Genomic DNA, 16,892 nt, shown 5'->3' with positions numbered 1-16,892 from the left:
GTCATTTTAACTGGATCAGCTCAGTGATGCTGTCCTGTCCATGCTTTGTAAATGAAACCTGGACGAACCAGCATGCCAGCTTTAAATTGGCAGAGGTATTAATTTCAAATCAACAGGAAATACAAAAATATCAATAGGCATTTAAGAGTGAAACATTAATTACTTTTCAAAAGGTGCAGGACACAAATTTCCTGATGCCTTTACAAACAGAAATAAGCCAATAACATGATTTCATAACATTTATAAATGACTAAGTTAATTAACAGGGAATCTTCAGAGAGATGATAAAGGAAATTTAGAAGAACCTTGTCTGACACTATTCGAAATTCTCAAAGGAAGGAAACGACTTCTTAAAAAAAGATTAATTACCAGTTTTTTTGCTTTACCTTGATATAATTCCTGTTTACATATTTAAGCCGGTTTTGACCTTCAAAATTCTGGCAAAGAACAATTTTCATTAAACCATCTCAGTGGAGGAAGTTGGCAGTTCCTCATCTTGTCTCTGAGGTTAACTGAGAATATTAATTATTTAGCAGGCATGGTCAAACAAAGTATGTGTAAGTCCTATCCAAAGCAACCTTTAATTTATCAAAGTAGACACAGCAAGGGTTGATGTATAGCAAGCTCTTCTCCTGTCAGGTCTGATTCCTTTATGGGGTTTGGCTGGAGGCTCCAGAATGAAATAATTCCACAAAAGATGCTGTCTCTCTCTAAGGATACCCTCCCTTCATTCTGAGCATGTATAACAGCATAACGATAGCAGCTCTTCACCATTCTTCAGCAATGCATAGGTATGATCAACCAAGAAGATTCCATAACTATCTTGAAGATGGTACAAAATTTAACAGTAGTAAAATGACTGTGGCTTCCCTTTCTTCTAAGTTTTATTACTTCAGTGTCCTTTTTTCTGTGAAACTCTGCTCACCTGTTGCTTTTTGCAGCCCAATTCGACACCATCACCCGCCTGCCTGGCTGAGCTATGAATACATGAATAAGCAGTTTGGCAAGCAGGAAGAACATACTCTGTCTTGTCATTGGCACACGTATAGTACCAGGTCAAAGAGGAAAGCATATTAGAGATAAATACCCATTTTAAGAACAATATTTTCATGACAGAGCTATATTTAATAATACAGTAAAAAGGGAATTACACTGGGACATCCATTGGTCAAGAATCGATTAAATATGTTTTTTCTACAGAGGCAGATTACGTTTGCCCCACAAAAAGAAATTACAACTACTGTATATGACATTCTGACACAAAGTGACATGTCCTAAAACATGCGATTGTATCACATTAACTAATACAGTATTTAAGAGAATATCAAGAACTCCTCTATAGAAAGTATTTCCATAAAACTAAAACAAATTTGGGTAGATGTAAAGGAAAAATATTACAAAAACAAGTCGCGACCTAGAACATGGGTGGTAGTGGAAGACTGAAGACACCCAGTCCATTGAGATGTTGATGCAGTGGAGAAATACTGAGGCAAGAGAATATTAAGAAAGACAAATCAAGAACCAGGAATTAGAAGTTAGGCCAGAAAAATTCACAGAGAAATAAGGCGCAAGCTGAGCAGTGAGGGTAGTTACCCACTGGTATAAACTACTAAAGGAAAAGATGGATTTAACACTTTGATGCTTTTTGAAGACTGCTTGTTTTTCTAAGAAGCATGCTGTGGTCCAGCCAAGGTTTCTCTTCAAAGGAGCAATCGAGTGAAGCTTTCTGACATGTTCTGCAGGGGACCACACCATCTCCTTGAATGACCCACCAGCAGACACACCACAGCCTGCAGTCTTTCCACCCACCTTTAGGCATGTAACTCGACAGCTAAGAACACCCTTCTCAAGAACTGCACTTAGATCACAGAATTTTGAAATAGCTTTCTTTCTGAGATCAACAGGTGTCTGTTTTTCATATCGTAAATGGAAAAAGGGAGTCCCAGAAGGCAATTTAAAGTCATAAATCAGTATAATCTGTCAAAGTGCCTAATGCTTTCCATTGCTCATCTGATGGAAATGACAATCCCAACTTAGGCACCGCAATTAGGTGGGAAACTTCCAGGCCACTGAGCCTCTGAAAAAGCAGGGGATCCTCTGTTTTGAGAAATGAACGTTTTTAAGAGATACTGCTGAAAGCTCTGCTTATTCCATCTTACCTCTTTGAGACCTTCGTATAAGAGTAAAATTTTCTTTGCTACAATCTATGCTTTGGCACAGCAAGAAAAAAAGAGAAAATGCTGCTATGTGAAGTCCCTGAACTGCAAAGTCTGCCTTCCGGTGACAGCAGTACTACCAGATCTCCTAAGGAAATGCTCTAGCTCTCTGTCACTTGTCTCCAAGAATAACAAGCAGGTATTTCACTTCAGAACCCTGCTGACAACTTGCAAGGCAGGAATTGTGAAACACTTCTGTCTCCTTACCTTTAAGGCAAGCACAGAATATTGCCTCCCACTTGAAGAAGGAACAGAAATGAAGACCAGGAAAACAGACAGGCCTGGCTAACATCAGGAAAATTATCAATTTGTGGATCTACATGGCATAGACAGATTTATACAAGATAACAGTACGTTACATCTGTAAACACACAGCTGTGTAACTGCACTAGGTAGAGGTCCCTGGCTGTAGAAGAAAAAGCTGATTATCCTACTTGTTAAAGGTTAAATTCTTGGCATGTAAGAGTGATTGGACTTTTAATTAATAAAACTTCTCACTGATTAAAACCTTAAATGCCAGTCAAACTGCTTGAGATTTTGCTATTTGGCTACTGACTTCATCTAAATTGCACGTATTAATTCTCTGTGGGGAGGTGAAAAGGCCTACGTGACCCTTCCACAACCTGTTCCAAGGCTTCCTGTACCATCACACATAAGGTCCTCCTCCGCATTTGGCTGCTGCTGAGTGGATCTCGGTTACTTTTTAAGTTTAGGAAAGCCACAGAGTGGAAGTTGCAGGTGTTTACCAATGTGGCAATAAACGATCTTTGTTGGATGAGTTGCCTTTAGGGGACTATACCTGAAGAAAAGACACCCTCTAGGTTGTCCTACCCTACCCTAACAAGGAGGGTGGTTCCTTGCACTGTGCTCCAAAGCAGAGGTGATGCTACATCTTCTTCACCCCTGCTTAACCCCAAATTCTACATCCTCACTTGCTTATTCCTGTAAGGATGCGCACTGAAATGCAGAACTTACAGTGTACATTGGTCCTGGAAGAATGAAAGTGTCCTTGCAAACAAAGAAACCAGCAAGCGTCAAAGCATTTTAATATATAACGCAGGGAAAAAATGTAAACCCCTTCTTTCAGGAGTTTTAGTTTTTCATAATCTAAGACTCTTCAAGAAATGGAAACAACAGAACATTAACTTGGAGACAGGTGCTGGGAGGGACTGCAAGAGTTAATGTCTCAAACACCGTGGCGAGGCGAGGCGCGATTTGCATGGCGACAGCAGCTCGGTGAGTGCGGGGTGGGGGAGAGCGAGAGCGGGATGTGGGGAGCGGGACGCGGGGAGCGCGTTGGAGGACGCACGGTTCTGGGTTCCGCCGGACCTGACCGCCTATGGCCAGAGGCCACACAGAGCTGATCTGAGGAAGGGGCTTGCGACCGCCCGAGAGACCCTTCGCAACCACCCCCCTGCCCCCAACCACCCACCGCCTGCGCAGAAGATTGAGAACCTTCTAGAACAAGAACCATGTAAGTCCTGAAGGGGCGTACCTGGAGGCGGGGATTAGCCTATAAAAGACACGCCCCCCAGGGAGCCGCGCACGAGCCCACCACTGGAGGATTGCCACATCTGTCATCGTCATCGTGGGATCCAAGGGCAGTGATACTTTTTCTCTCTCTATCCTCCTCTCTTCTCCTTTCCTTTTCTCGCTTCTCTCTTCCTCTACTCTTCCAATATATGTAAGTTTGGGATAAATTGTGACACGTTGCCCGGAAAATAGCTCCATTGCCAAATCGCCTCTGTTCGTTCGTTGAGCTCGCCAGTTCGTTAAGTTTGTCCGTTTGTTGAATTCGCCAGTTAATAAAGTTGCTGGCCAGACTGTTCCTCTGAGTCATTGCCGTGACTCTACCGACCACGCAGCTCTGCCGAGCCGAGATGGGCCTCTGTTGGTACACAAACCCTCGGGGAATCAAAAAGATTCACCCCTCTCGCAACCCACCGAGTGGGACCAGACAGATGCTTTGCCCCATCCACCTCCAATCCTGCTTATTTGAGAATTCTCCTTTACAAGGCACCTCCATAAATCCTGCAGATGACTCCGTACGGAAAGGGAAGAATGTGGTGCCTCAAAAGGGACTATTTTCAACTATCAGTGGGCTGATATCCCAACTTAAACATCGAGAAAGATGTCTCCCATTAAACTTCTACTCTGCTAACACAAGAAAAATGGAAAACATGTTGAAAATACATTATTTTTAAAAAAGCTAAACTACAATTCAGTAAGATTTCTATAAACATTTGGTAAGACTTTAAAGATATATTTGACTATGAAAGAAAGAATATGAAACTCTCCCGTGTAAGCTTTTTCATTCATCTGAGTCTCATGTGGAAGGGGCTGGTACCAGTGTGATATGGCACTATCAGAAATATTCCCTCTGCTGCTGTCCCAGTACATCCTTCACATTCATTAGGGTGAACACCGAAGGGTGTTCACAGCCAATTCTTCTGATAGTCAGCCAATCCCATGAAACCTACATCTCTCTCCACTCCAAAAGCATGAAAGCTCATGCTAACTACAAAGGACACACAAGCACCAACGAGCATAATTTCTTATCTTGTATTTCCCAGGACTTCTAGCAATTGTTATACTACAATAAAAGCTAAGGCACCCCCAGCCTCCCCCTCTCTTGGGTGTCCAATAAATTTTCTGTGACTCTTTAATTTCAAATCACTAGACTAAAATTTAATATGAAAGTAGGTGGCCCATTCATTAAAAACACATACTAATAAAGAGTTTAGTTCCGTAAAGGTTTTACTGTCAATAAACAAGGAATATGCCGTTGCTATTCTGCTAAATGTGGAGGAAATAATTTCCTCCGTAGGAAGTTTTCTAGTCAGAAGGCAGCACCGAAAAAAATCCTTTAGGCTCAGCTTCTTCCTCTCCTCCCAGACTCACTGTCAGCTCTGTTCTGATCCAGCCATAATTGAACTTTGTCTGATGTCATAGGTGAGTTATTTTCATCTTTATGATAAACAAATGATGTCACAACCACAGGACTGTGATTTCACTGCAGGACTGAACAAGTGGGTATCTGACGCATAGAATGAAAGTTATTGTTCAAATATAAACAGCAGAAATAATTGCAAAAGTAAAGCAAATGAACAGCCAAGTAAATGAATTCCTTTTTGAATCACTGTTCCTGTTTTCCATGTCCAAATGATTCTCCTTTCCTATTTAGGAAGCCTGAGGGGATGCAAAAGTGTCCAAGATGGTGAAATTAAAAATTAGCTACTGAGCATGAAACATGCAATGATTGCACTTCATAACATTTTTATTGCCTCAGTGTTGTATGAATCACTTCACAGTTCCACACTATTACGATGAAAAAAATGACACCAATAAAGTCTAAGCAATTGATGTTGTAACTTCATCAGTCTGAGACTAAAGGCATGCACAGAATGACAAATATTTTCAAGAATAGTGAGAAAACTACCACCTCATTCTGAAGAAGCACAAGTTTCATCTTTGTACCTTTCTGAAGAGTGGCCACTCTCACACCAAAAGATGGAATATTGAAATAATCCTCAGTATAGCTCCAACCTTACTTTCAACCAACGCAACCGTACTTTCCCTTTCAGAAACAGTCCAAGTTTGGGTTTCTCAAGACTTACAAATGCAGCTAACGCACAGTGAGGCTACAGCTAATACAGAATGTTCCCAATTCAGAATGTTCCCAATTCAGAACATTCTCACTCCTTTGAGGTTTTGCATCACAATGGTATTTTTTTAACAATGACCTGCACTTAGCTTTATTTTTTAAAGGTCTACAAATTCCAGAAGTGTGAAGCTGAATTATCTTTACAATTTTACTAAATCCAAAGAAAGTTAAATTTATTGCTACTTAAAACTTCCAAGAGGACAATAATCTATCCTTAAATCAACAAAGCAGCATTGCAGTAATCTATCAGATACAGCATCAAAGGTATGGTGCAAAGAAGTGACCTCCCACAGGGAGATTGTACCTTCTTTTCACAGTCATGCTTAATAGCTAACCAAATGCAACCTTAAACTTATAATTCTACTTAAGTAAACTTATAAACCTTCTACTTATAGTTCAACTTTGACATGACTAAGTAAGTATTTTAGTCTGGCTGTATTAAAAAAAACAAAACTCCCATCTCTATAAAGCATCATTAAATCCAAACCTGTTCTGTAACAGCAGAACCTAACAATTTTTTTTCCCTAACAAATACTAGCTTTCTTTTTTTAATTGAGTGGCTAGACATCTTGACTGAGGTATTAAAATCTCTGGTAGGATTATTTCCTTTAATATAATAGGAATTTCATTTAAATTTATAATAGGAAGCTCATTTCCCTTATAAAATCATTAATAGAAAATAAAGCCCTTTTTGTTAACTCTAATCTTGCTTCCTTGCAAGTGTGCCAGAGGCACTTTAATATGGATCAGGTCATGAATATCACAAATTACAGCAGCAATGTGTGGCAACAAAGGATCAGATTATTCATATAACAGTACTACCTTCTTCCTTCTTTGATAAAAAAAGAAGTAAACAGCATGCACTGATCTCTCAGGACAAAAAGTCAGTTCATCTTAAATCTGTGGTTTTCTGATACTTACAAATCCAGGCTTACAGTATGAAGTAACGGCGCAGCACAAACCTTAGAATGATGAACGAGGGGTATTACAGGGTATAATAAAACCTACTTCATTTTACGTCAAAATTCTCCAGTTTCACATGATGTACAGGTATGAAGTTAAGCTAGAGTAGGAAAAAGTTAGTAGGCACTATTTTCGCATAAAGTTTCCTATGGTAGATTCACGGCAGATGCGTTATGAACAAAGCAAAACTACGTACAGGCAGGCACAATTATGGAAGAATTAGTGTACCGACAAGAACAGCATTGGCCAAAAATGCAGTATAACATAGTGAAATGAAATTCACAGTTAATTTATTAATCAGTATTTCAATGCAGAAAAGCACACCCCATTAAAGTTTGTATTTTTCCTTGGGTAATGCTGGAACACATGGCAACTGTAGCCTATTTCCCTACTTGAAACACACACGCTGGGAAAGACTTGTACGGTCTTCATACAGGTTCACAGGGAGGGAAAAGACAAGAGTAATGACCAAATATAAGTGCAAAGACATTATTCATACACACCTGTTACCCGTTACAGAGCCCCCTGCACATTGCCTTACAACTACAGCGTGCAAAACTGACTTCTTATTAGCAAAAACTTACTTCCAGAAATCCAAAGATTTAGTTCAAGTTATAATAGAATGAAGAGGTATATTACCTTTAATACCTCTTATTCCTTTGCCATAACTCCACAAAGCTTCAGATGATGCTCACATTAAATGCCAGTTGCCCAGTCCAATGGACATAGTATTAGCCCCCCACAATGCTACACTTCAAAGGGAAGTGAACCTTTTTGTGCCACCCAAATGCTCCTGTTGAACTCCACTAAAAACTGTCTGCTGGACCTGGGCTGATAGAAACTCCAGGAAGAAATGAATGAAGACTTCCAAGATACCTTCCCCAAAGAGAAAACTGAAATTCTTCAGCAATATGCAGCATTAACATCTGATGGGACAAGTCTGTCAAGGAGAAGCCTTAGAAAGATGGTGCTGGTTTTGTGGAAAGACTTAGAATCTCTGATTTTTGGGGCCAGGCTGGAGTCCTAACTAATTAAATTCTAATCTGCCTTTCCCAGGTTTCATAAAATGCTCTCTCAAATAGGCTTATCTTCTAAGAAGTGCAGCATGATCTTCTCATTAAAGAATCTGTTACAATGAAAACACATTAGTACTAAAGCCATAAAAGACTGAGGAAATTATGGACATTTTCCCCAAAAGTAGTGGATTGTCCTAATATCACTTTAAAAAAATTGTACATTCACAAGTCTGGTTGAAAAGTGGGAACTTGCTGTTTAAGTGTTTCTTCAATGTTATCTCTATTTTGTTCTTTAATTAATAAAAGGATACATGCACTGACATTATAAACACTAATTTGCTATTTAGCATCCCAAATTAGGAAACATAAACATTTATGCACTTCATTAAACACTACCTAAGAACACTTTGAGATTAACAGGAGACAAGCTAGGCTGTTAAATGCAATTTCAGAATACGCATAAGCCACCGTAAAAAGACACTGCCCCTCTTCCCGTCCCTCACTATGAATGTTCCCTGGCTCCATCCTACTTGCACCACCCTTACAAAATGACCCTTGGAAACCAGTGATACCCGACACATCTGCACAATCACGAGTGCCAGTTTAAGGGAAGGGAGGGGAATGCAGGGACACGAGCAGCTAAAGGGGGGTGTACTCTTTTGGCAGCCCAGCATACTTAAGATTGGCACGAGCCAATCATGAAATTGCACTTCAGAAAGTATAAAACAAATACTTATGTCCTGAATTAAGACATCATTTAAGCACACGTGGTGTACAGGAAGAGACAATGTCTTGTTCTCCATCCCTTCTGAAACAGGCACTGCAGTTCTAGCACGCTGCCTCCTCTCCCTTCCCCTCTTTCCTCCATCCACCCCAGCCCTTTAAAGAATCCTTGCATTGCTCCTTTCAAATTATCTGCACATACAGGACATTGAAACAGGTTTGACGTTAGGGTATACCCGTGCTACAGGAAGATGATAAGAAATGGTCAGTAAGTCTTTCAAAACTACAGGAAGCAGAATTTCTGTGGTAGAAAACCAACAAATGCTGATACTTAGGAACAGCCAGCCTGAAAAGTAGATAATCACTTCGGCGTGCGTAAAACAAATGGAAGGTATACTAAGATCACTAAAATAACAAATCCTCAAAATTGATTAGTACAGGCCCTAAGTTATCTCTACAAACCTTATTCTCAAAATCCTTCATGAAACAAGACTTCAGGTTATTTTCTTTCACTTACAGACAATCAGGTATAATTCAGACAACAAATTATTCCTTATAACTTTGCATCGCAAGTCTGATTTCGGTGTAGAAAATTATTTTTAATTTAAATTTGTGCTAATAGTGTCCACTGTTAAATTATGGACTCAGACAAAATGGTACTACATTTTCTATTATACATAATCTTGCCATAGTGTGGCAATCTTTAAATCATTTGAAAATACAAATACGCTAAAAATAGAGTGTTTCAAGAACAGTAATATGGACATACTGAAGAGCTTTGTACCATAACGAGAAATCTGAAAAGTGCCTTGGTGCCTGAAAAAGAACTGCTTTTAGATTTTTTTTAAATTTTTTTTTTAATAAATGATCATGATTTTACAACTTACAGCTCTGGGTTCTTTGTTGTGTTTTTTTTTTTTTTTTTTAAACTATGACGGCAATGGTGATCTAACTGCAAGATAATAAGTGAAAAAGAAGCGGGTTTTGTGTGTTTTTGACCAAATATATTGTTAGAGATGAAAACAAAGATTTATAAAAAACAAATGATTAAAATTTCAGTTCAGAAAAACACTTTGTAAAATACAATAAAACCCTTTTCAATAGCAAAGTGGATTTTGTACAGTTCTTCCTTCTAAGCAGATGTTTACTGCACCTAGATCCACTAACTCCAGTAAAACAAAATGTAGGCAAAATGGGTTGGTGTTCGCAGAATCACAACCTATATACAGAACTGCAGGTAACATACTGCAACTCATTGGAAAAACCTTTGAAAATCCACTGTTTCATTGTGAGTGGACTTACAATATATCTTACATTATTTAAAAGCAGGTTACACCATAGAAAGGCTTTTGACAGAACCGCTCAAAAAATGAATCCGTTCTAGAAGGAGAGTAACACTTCAAGTCAGCTTCTCCCATCAGCAAAAATGCCACACAAATCAAAAAACAACACTTAAGTAAAACACTAAGACTTTATTAAAAATCCAAAATTTATTGCAAATTGTACTTTGCACTTTCCCTCCTTTCTTCATTTTTACATGATTTATTGATATCCATGATTTTTTCACAGATGTACTTGTTGACTTTGGAGAGTCTCTGTGCAATTTCAGTTTCATCCACAGTTTCTTGTGCTATTCTATCATACAAACATTCTGGGAAGAAAAAAAAAAAGGAAAGAGCCATTAGGATATTTTTAGAAAAGAATATAGCCCTGTGTTGGGCTAACTACTCAAGAGACAGCACTGAGTAAACACTGTGTATATTTGTTGCAAGACAACAGAAGCTTTCATTGATTCACTGGCTATCTTGGTAAAGACAAGATTTTTCACCAAGCTTGAATCTTTGGCATGACCAACTTCCAGTTATGCTGTGACTACATTAATAGGCTTTCTATACAGAAACAAGGCTAAATCCAACCTTTTACAGTGTCAGTCTTGCCTGCCTAACTCTTGTATTTGTCCGTATCTCCACAGCAGATTTAGAATCTTCTCCCAGCTGAACGGTCTCACTAGAACTGTTGTTATCTACAGACATGTTCCCTGTGAGTAACTCCTACCTTCACACCTTCAAGATAGTAAGTAAACGATAATGGTTAGGAAGAGAAGCAGTAACCAGTATGAGAAGACATTAACTGATTTATTTTATTTTTTAAATCTGTACAACACACATTAATGTCTGCACCTTTATCAGATGCCCTGTCCCTAGGCGTATTTTGCTTTTATTAGTAGATTATTCAGGGGAGAGCCATCTTCTTGAATGTTTGCACAATGCACTTTGTGAACTTAACTGGAATACAAAAAGCAAGCAATAGTAGTAACTGCAAAAGCAATGAAGGCAATGAAAGTCGAGACAATTCTGCTCCACAGAGTCGGTAGTTCGGTACCAGAATCCTGCAGAGGTTGCTGAAATCAGAGGTGGTGCAACACACCCAACTCCTTCGAGACAGGCAGGTTTTGGTTTTTTGTTTTCATAACCAGAACAGTGTATTTTCTTGTGTAGGCTTCCCAGATTAAACAGACTCTGTTCTGCTTTGCCTAGTAATCTATTCCAGTAGCCATTTATTGCTTCATATACAGAAAGCCATAGAGATTATCGCTTAATTAACATGGTTTATAACATTTCTAATGCATCGTATTAAAAAGTTATGAAAATTAAGTACTACGCATGCTTTGTAGTTCATTTTGAAACCTCTCAGAAGTTTTATAAAAGGTTATTTTGCATTAACAAGGTTTATAACAGTGCTCATGCATCATACTTTTTATAATTTCTTTATTACATACTACACAGTAGGGATTTTTAAGAAGCTAGAGATATCAGACACATTAAGAGCTAATGCTGTCGTTCAAAAATCTGTTTTAAATAAGTTAGTCTGTGTCCACAGAATGATGAGACCATCTAAAACAATGTGAATTTTATGTTGTAAGATGTACTGAATATAAAATAAATAAAATTAATCAGCATGCAGCCTGATAGCTGAAATGCTGATCATCAGTAAACTATCATTTGAAACACAGCACCAAAGAGGAGGCATGTCACTGAGAATCTGAAGAAACCCAGTGTGTTTGTAGGACATAAATTGTTACTACAACAATCTCAGGAATACTCCCAGGTTGTGGCAGATACACCTAGTAAGGTGAACTTCCAGTAAAAGACAGGCTATGTTATTAGTTTAGCCACGATGTCAAGCAAAGAATCACTTGACAGAACTGGTGCATCAGCTGTGATTCTTAAAGTCAGTGTGACCCAAACAGATCCATGATCATCACAGTTTTTCCTCTTCCATCTCTTCAGTTTCAGTGAGGGGCTGCAGAGATAGTATAATAGTCACATAAGGATGCTGGCTTAGGGGCTTCAAAGAGCGATTAGGGGGTTCTGCTTCTTCTTTATCTTTTGGCTTTAGAGGAGCATACAGACACCCCTTCGTATTTCTGACTGGACCAAAGACTCAAGTAGACCTCAAAGACTAACAAGGGCTTTACTTCTTTGTGTGATGCCTGATCCAAGTCATTGGCCATGTAAACTCTAACTTCCCCGCATTTCACCATTTGTCCACTTGCTACTCATTTTTTTGTTTTGTTTTCTTCCCCATAACGTAGTAACAACTTATTTGATCATTTCCAGCTTTCCAGGAAACGCTGCTGGCATGATGGGGCAAGGCCTGCTAACATTGACACAAATGCAAAGGACACAACAACATGGAAAATCATGGTTATGTGCTACCCAGTACTGCTGATACAGGAAGTTTGCCTGCTGCCACCTAAAACATTGGCCATGCAGTTTAACTGGTTCAAAAGGAGATTGTACAGTCTTAAGTCTAACAAAAAGGGAGTCAAAGACAAGGTGAAATAAAAACTGGAAAGAGGAAAATGGAAAACCAGGGTGTGGAACAGCAGAATTCAAATGAGGGTTGAGGCTGGAAGCAAAAGTATGACAGAAAACACAGAAAAATGAGGAAAGAGGGAAGAGCTGAATTGCTGGAGAAAGTAAAGGTATGGAAGAGAAGAAAGGGAAGGGCCCCATCTGCCTTTCACCATGTACCTGTTGGAGCATACTCCCAAACTCAACTGTAGTCAAAACAAGAGGAGTTAGAAGAAAGCCATCATTTAAATGGCTCAAGCAACACAGCTTGGCCCTGACTGAAGTAGAAGAGGAAATTGTCACATAAGCAACCTTGCCAGCAGTGCTGAGGAGCAACAGCCTCCAGCAGGAAAACTAGAAAGCTCTTTGCAATGGGCCAGTGAACAATAACCCCTTTTTACAGCGTGCTTGTAAGTGCGCATCTGGGTAACCAATACTGTTTCCCATTAGGAGCTGACAAGGGTAGCCACAGCCACAGCCAGTGGATTCCTTACGTGGCCAGCACATCATTACTTTGCTACATGTGTTAGGATTGTACCAAAAGGTCCCAGCCAGAACTAGAAAATCAGTATGGAACAGCTTGCACTTCCACATATATTCTTAAAGCAGATTAGTAAAAAAACCCCATGTCTTTTACTCATTCTTACAAACTAAGAAAGATGACAGTACGAAGATCAGTTTCCAACTTTCCCCCACACAACACAGACACACGCACACACTCAAAGAGGAATCATATTTCTTACTTCCAAAACATGGTACTTGCAAGGCAGATTACAACAGCTCTTAAAGAGTTCATAGTTAAGAGCACATAGCAACTAAGAACAGGAAATACAGAATAATGAAGCTCAATAAAATCGGGAGATTTCTTTCAGCCCTACTGCAATTTAGTATGGATACAAAACCTAAATCCAATTTCAGTATGTATTCCATGAGGAACTGACTCAGTTCTGACTTAAAAAGAAGCCTGAAATACCAAGAGAGACAGAAATGAATGCAAAACACAAGCATGATGATACAAAGGGACTGAAATTCACTATTCGTTTTACGTAAAGGAGAAGGCCTTCTCTCTCTCAAAGTCCTACGTATGTGGACTCAGGCTTGCAGTTACTGAAAGTGTCATTGCAATTTTTCCTGCCAGATAGGTCAGCGATTTATACTTCCTGTTCAAATTCCAATTCAAGTGCAACAGTTAATTTTTACTATTTCCATTTTCTCCACTTAAAAGGGTAAAACTATTCTTCCTCGCCTTTGAAGGTATGTGTATTTTTATAGTCACAGCTATAATGGTTCCTGTGCCTCATGCCAGAGTTGGTTACATTCTGGATGAAAGAATGTGGTAAAGCTACTCTCAGGCTTGTTAAAAGGAATATATGCATTTTAAAAAATCACTGTTATGAATGAATTCCAGAACAACATGTTGTTCTCCAGGCTCAGAGTCCTGTCCTGCAAGTGGTTCAAAGTGATGATCTTCTTGAACCTTACTGAAGTACAACTCTTCAGCTGTGAAGGCCTGCACTGTGCACAGCTATTGCAATGTGTTTTACTTTTCCTGGATATGTATGCACTTTACAATGCAATAGCAATTTGAATTACAGTTTTTAATCAGTTAATTTTATATGAGCTGAAAAGAAGCATCTTTCAACTCAATGATTAATAGTTAAACTCCAAAGCAGGAAGCAAAAGTTTTCAAATAACCTACCTCTGACAATGCTTAATTTGTGAGGTGAGAGAGGTGGCTTGGGAACGGCATCTTTCTTTTTTTTGGTTGCAACTCCTGTGACACTTCTGTTCTTGAGAACATCTGTTCCCCAAATCATAACCGCTAGATTTTTTGTATACTTTGAATCTCCTTGTGTTACTTGCAGCTGGTGCCATTTCTCCTCATCTACCCAAATTCCACTGCCAAGATGGACCTAGAAGGTAGTAATAATAACAACTTATCTATGGTATGTAGCACACAACAGTATCCAAGTGCTGTAGGAACATTAATATTAGGTACTATAATAACAGTAATTAGGGCTGAACAAATCCATTTTGCCTAATTCTGAAACTTCTCCAACTTTGTGGGTCAGGGAGTTCAAGTCAACCTCTTATATAATATAGTTCCTCTTCCTTACTGTATTCAGTTCTTCTTGCTCTCTACTTTTTCCCCCCGCATAGCCTACCTCCTGAAAGACTATAGTCAGGAACAGACAGAAGGAAACAGTAAACACATCCAGTATTATAAAGGTATGCACAGCATATAAATCAAACAGTTGCACCAGCCTAATTCAGGAGCAAGATGAAACATTGTCTTTAATATAAAAGCTTCCCTTTGGCTGAAACAGACTTTATCCAAACCGTATTTCAGGACAGTAGAGAGGGAAATACTTCCTAAGTCATATCCTGTACCTGTTGGGAAAATTCAGCCTGATTGTTTGAAGTAACTGGAAGGGGAGAAGGGATTTTGAGAGCTCCAATTTCAATATAAGCCAAGAGAGCTTGGAAGCTTTGTAAAACTTCCAATTCTATCATGAAGTTTGCCTATCATGTACGATCAATCTATCCAGGGGAATACTGTTTTGTGGTAAGGCAATGACCCATTGCTGCAACATCATAAACTTTCCATTATCCAGACAATGGGGAGCAGAGGTATTTCACTGTAGTAGTAAAGCAGGATAATATGCGTACTGGGAAATGCAGTGTGAAGCCATTGTAGAGTCTCCAAAAGGAAGCTGCTCAAGTCTAGTTGTGCTTATCAGCCTTGCTCAGCATTGACTATGCTGGGTTGACTCCCACAGAGCTACACCTTATCTCTACCCCAATGCTCCAGACTTAAGATGAATGCAGGATGAGAATCTGAGTACCGTCCTTAGGCTGGCACTACATATGTTCGAGCTGATAGTCCTCCTGATAACCAGGACACCTTCAAGCAACAGCAAGGAAAATAACTCCACTAGTAATCAGCACAGGTCTGACATGAGTGCAACCAGTAAACCCAACTGGACGCAAATGCTGGCCCTGTGCAGAACCACGGAGAATACTTTGTACCATGTATGTCCATGCTCCTAATTCCTGGAGTACAGTGCAGACACCTGAACTACCTCTGCACACAGAAAGCTTTGTTCACATGGTGATGAACTTCATTCGGTTGGAGCCACTCTTGCTCATCATCCATGACAAGCTAATGCATGACCTAGCTATTCTAATTAGTGCTAAGAGTTCACTGCACTGGAAAGGAAGAAGATAGAACTTACTTTCAGATAATTCTGTAGAAGTGCAAAATGCCAAAAATATGTATCAATTGGATTGTTATATCCAAAATTTAGGTTTCATAAAAACTGATCAAATGGAAGTTCTTTCTGTAACAGTAATACTTTAATAAAAACTTACTGCCTCCTCACGATTAAAAAACCCCCTGTGAACAAAATTATACGGCAAAACTATATTAGGAGACTCTGTCTGCCTTAAATGTTTTGCTCTTAGTTTTTCGTGTTTTTACTCCTTCCATGTGGCATTACATAAACTGTGCCTGCTACCCATACAGATCTGAACAGTATCACCTAAGTCCCACTAAATGCAATGAAAACTGGACAAAGCTACTGTAAAATTTTATATACCCATAATTTTACTGCCTGTATTCAACCAAATACCATATTTCCTTTAAATGGAAACCTGCTTTAATTATTAATGAGGGCTATAACGTGAAGAAATATTTTATTACAATAGCATCCTTCAAAAGCAACTAGTTGTTTAAAAACTTAAATAGAAAAATATGAATGGTTTGGCTACCAGCTACCTTGTAAAAAACAAATGAAAAGCCTAACTTCCTCAAAGTATAAAACCATAAAGCAAGCTGCCTCTCCTGCAGAATTTTCTACACTAAAGGGATTCTAAGAAGCTTTTCACAAGTCCACATGGTATTTAGATTTTGTAATGGACAGAAATGGAGCTAGTAATAAGCACAACATGAACACCTCTTTTTTTCCTTCCTTCTCTGTTGTTGAGCCTTTTCATAAGTGCTTTAAAAAATTCACACTCTTTTGGTGCTCTCTACATATTTTGTAAGACAACTTCAATCAGAGTGAGCAGTCTGTATTCAGAAAACAATCACGTTACAGTTATAATTCAGTTATTTCCATTTTGATCTTAGAAAAGTTATCTGTAAAAATGAGTAGAAAATAACTAAGATTAGGAATGTTGTGACATGCCAAATTTTGGATGTCTGTATTACATTAGTTGTAGAGACTGTTGTATTTTATAAAAAATCAGATTCCCCTCTGCCAAAATTAGGGTTTGTCTTTGCTAAAGATTGTTTAGTCTCTTAAGCTACTACATTACTTATTAGCTTTAAGTTACTTAAAAGAAAACAAGTTATAGCAAATATTTTTAATATTTATGTTTCAGACAGATCATATCTTTTTTGAACATGCTTCATTTATTAAAAAAGTTATCACTGGTATGAAACACCTAT

The 16,892-nt window shown here is 38.7% G+C and overlaps 2 protein-coding genes across 5 annotated transcripts in view; both read right to left on the bottom strand.

Annotated features, from left to right (window-relative positions):
• Positions 1–16,892, bottom strand: part of AGBL4 (AGBL carboxypeptidase 4) — a 988,954-nt gene that overhangs the window by 360,169 nt on the left and 611,893 nt on the right. The window lies entirely within an intron of this gene.
• BEND5 (BEN domain containing 5) overlaps positions 9,681–16,892 on the bottom strand; it is a 32,442-nt gene continuing 25,230 nt past the window's right edge. The window contains exons 4-5 of one of the 4 annotated variants that reach the window (XM_072867871.1): positions 14,139–14,352; positions 9,681–10,233 (exon numbers count right to left, since the gene is read on the bottom strand). In XM_072867871.1, the coding sequence (XP_072723972.1) occupies positions 10,073–10,233; positions 14,139–14,352 (375 nt within the window). In that variant the 3' untranslated portion in view covers positions 9,681–10,072. Of the gene's footprint in view, positions 10,234–10,258; positions 11,886–14,138; positions 14,353–16,892 lie in introns of those variants that run through there. The other 3 variants (XM_072867869.1, XM_072867868.1, XM_072867870.1) reach the window with 3 other exon arrangements.

Source organism: Ciconia boyciana, chromosome 7 (genome assembly GCF_034638445.1).
Source record: "Ciconia boyciana chromosome 7, ASM3463844v1, whole genome shotgun sequence".
NCBI lineage: Eukaryota > Metazoa > Chordata > Aves > Ciconiiformes > Ciconiidae > Ciconia > Ciconia boyciana.
This window is presented reverse-complemented; position numbering and strand designations above follow the sequence as displayed.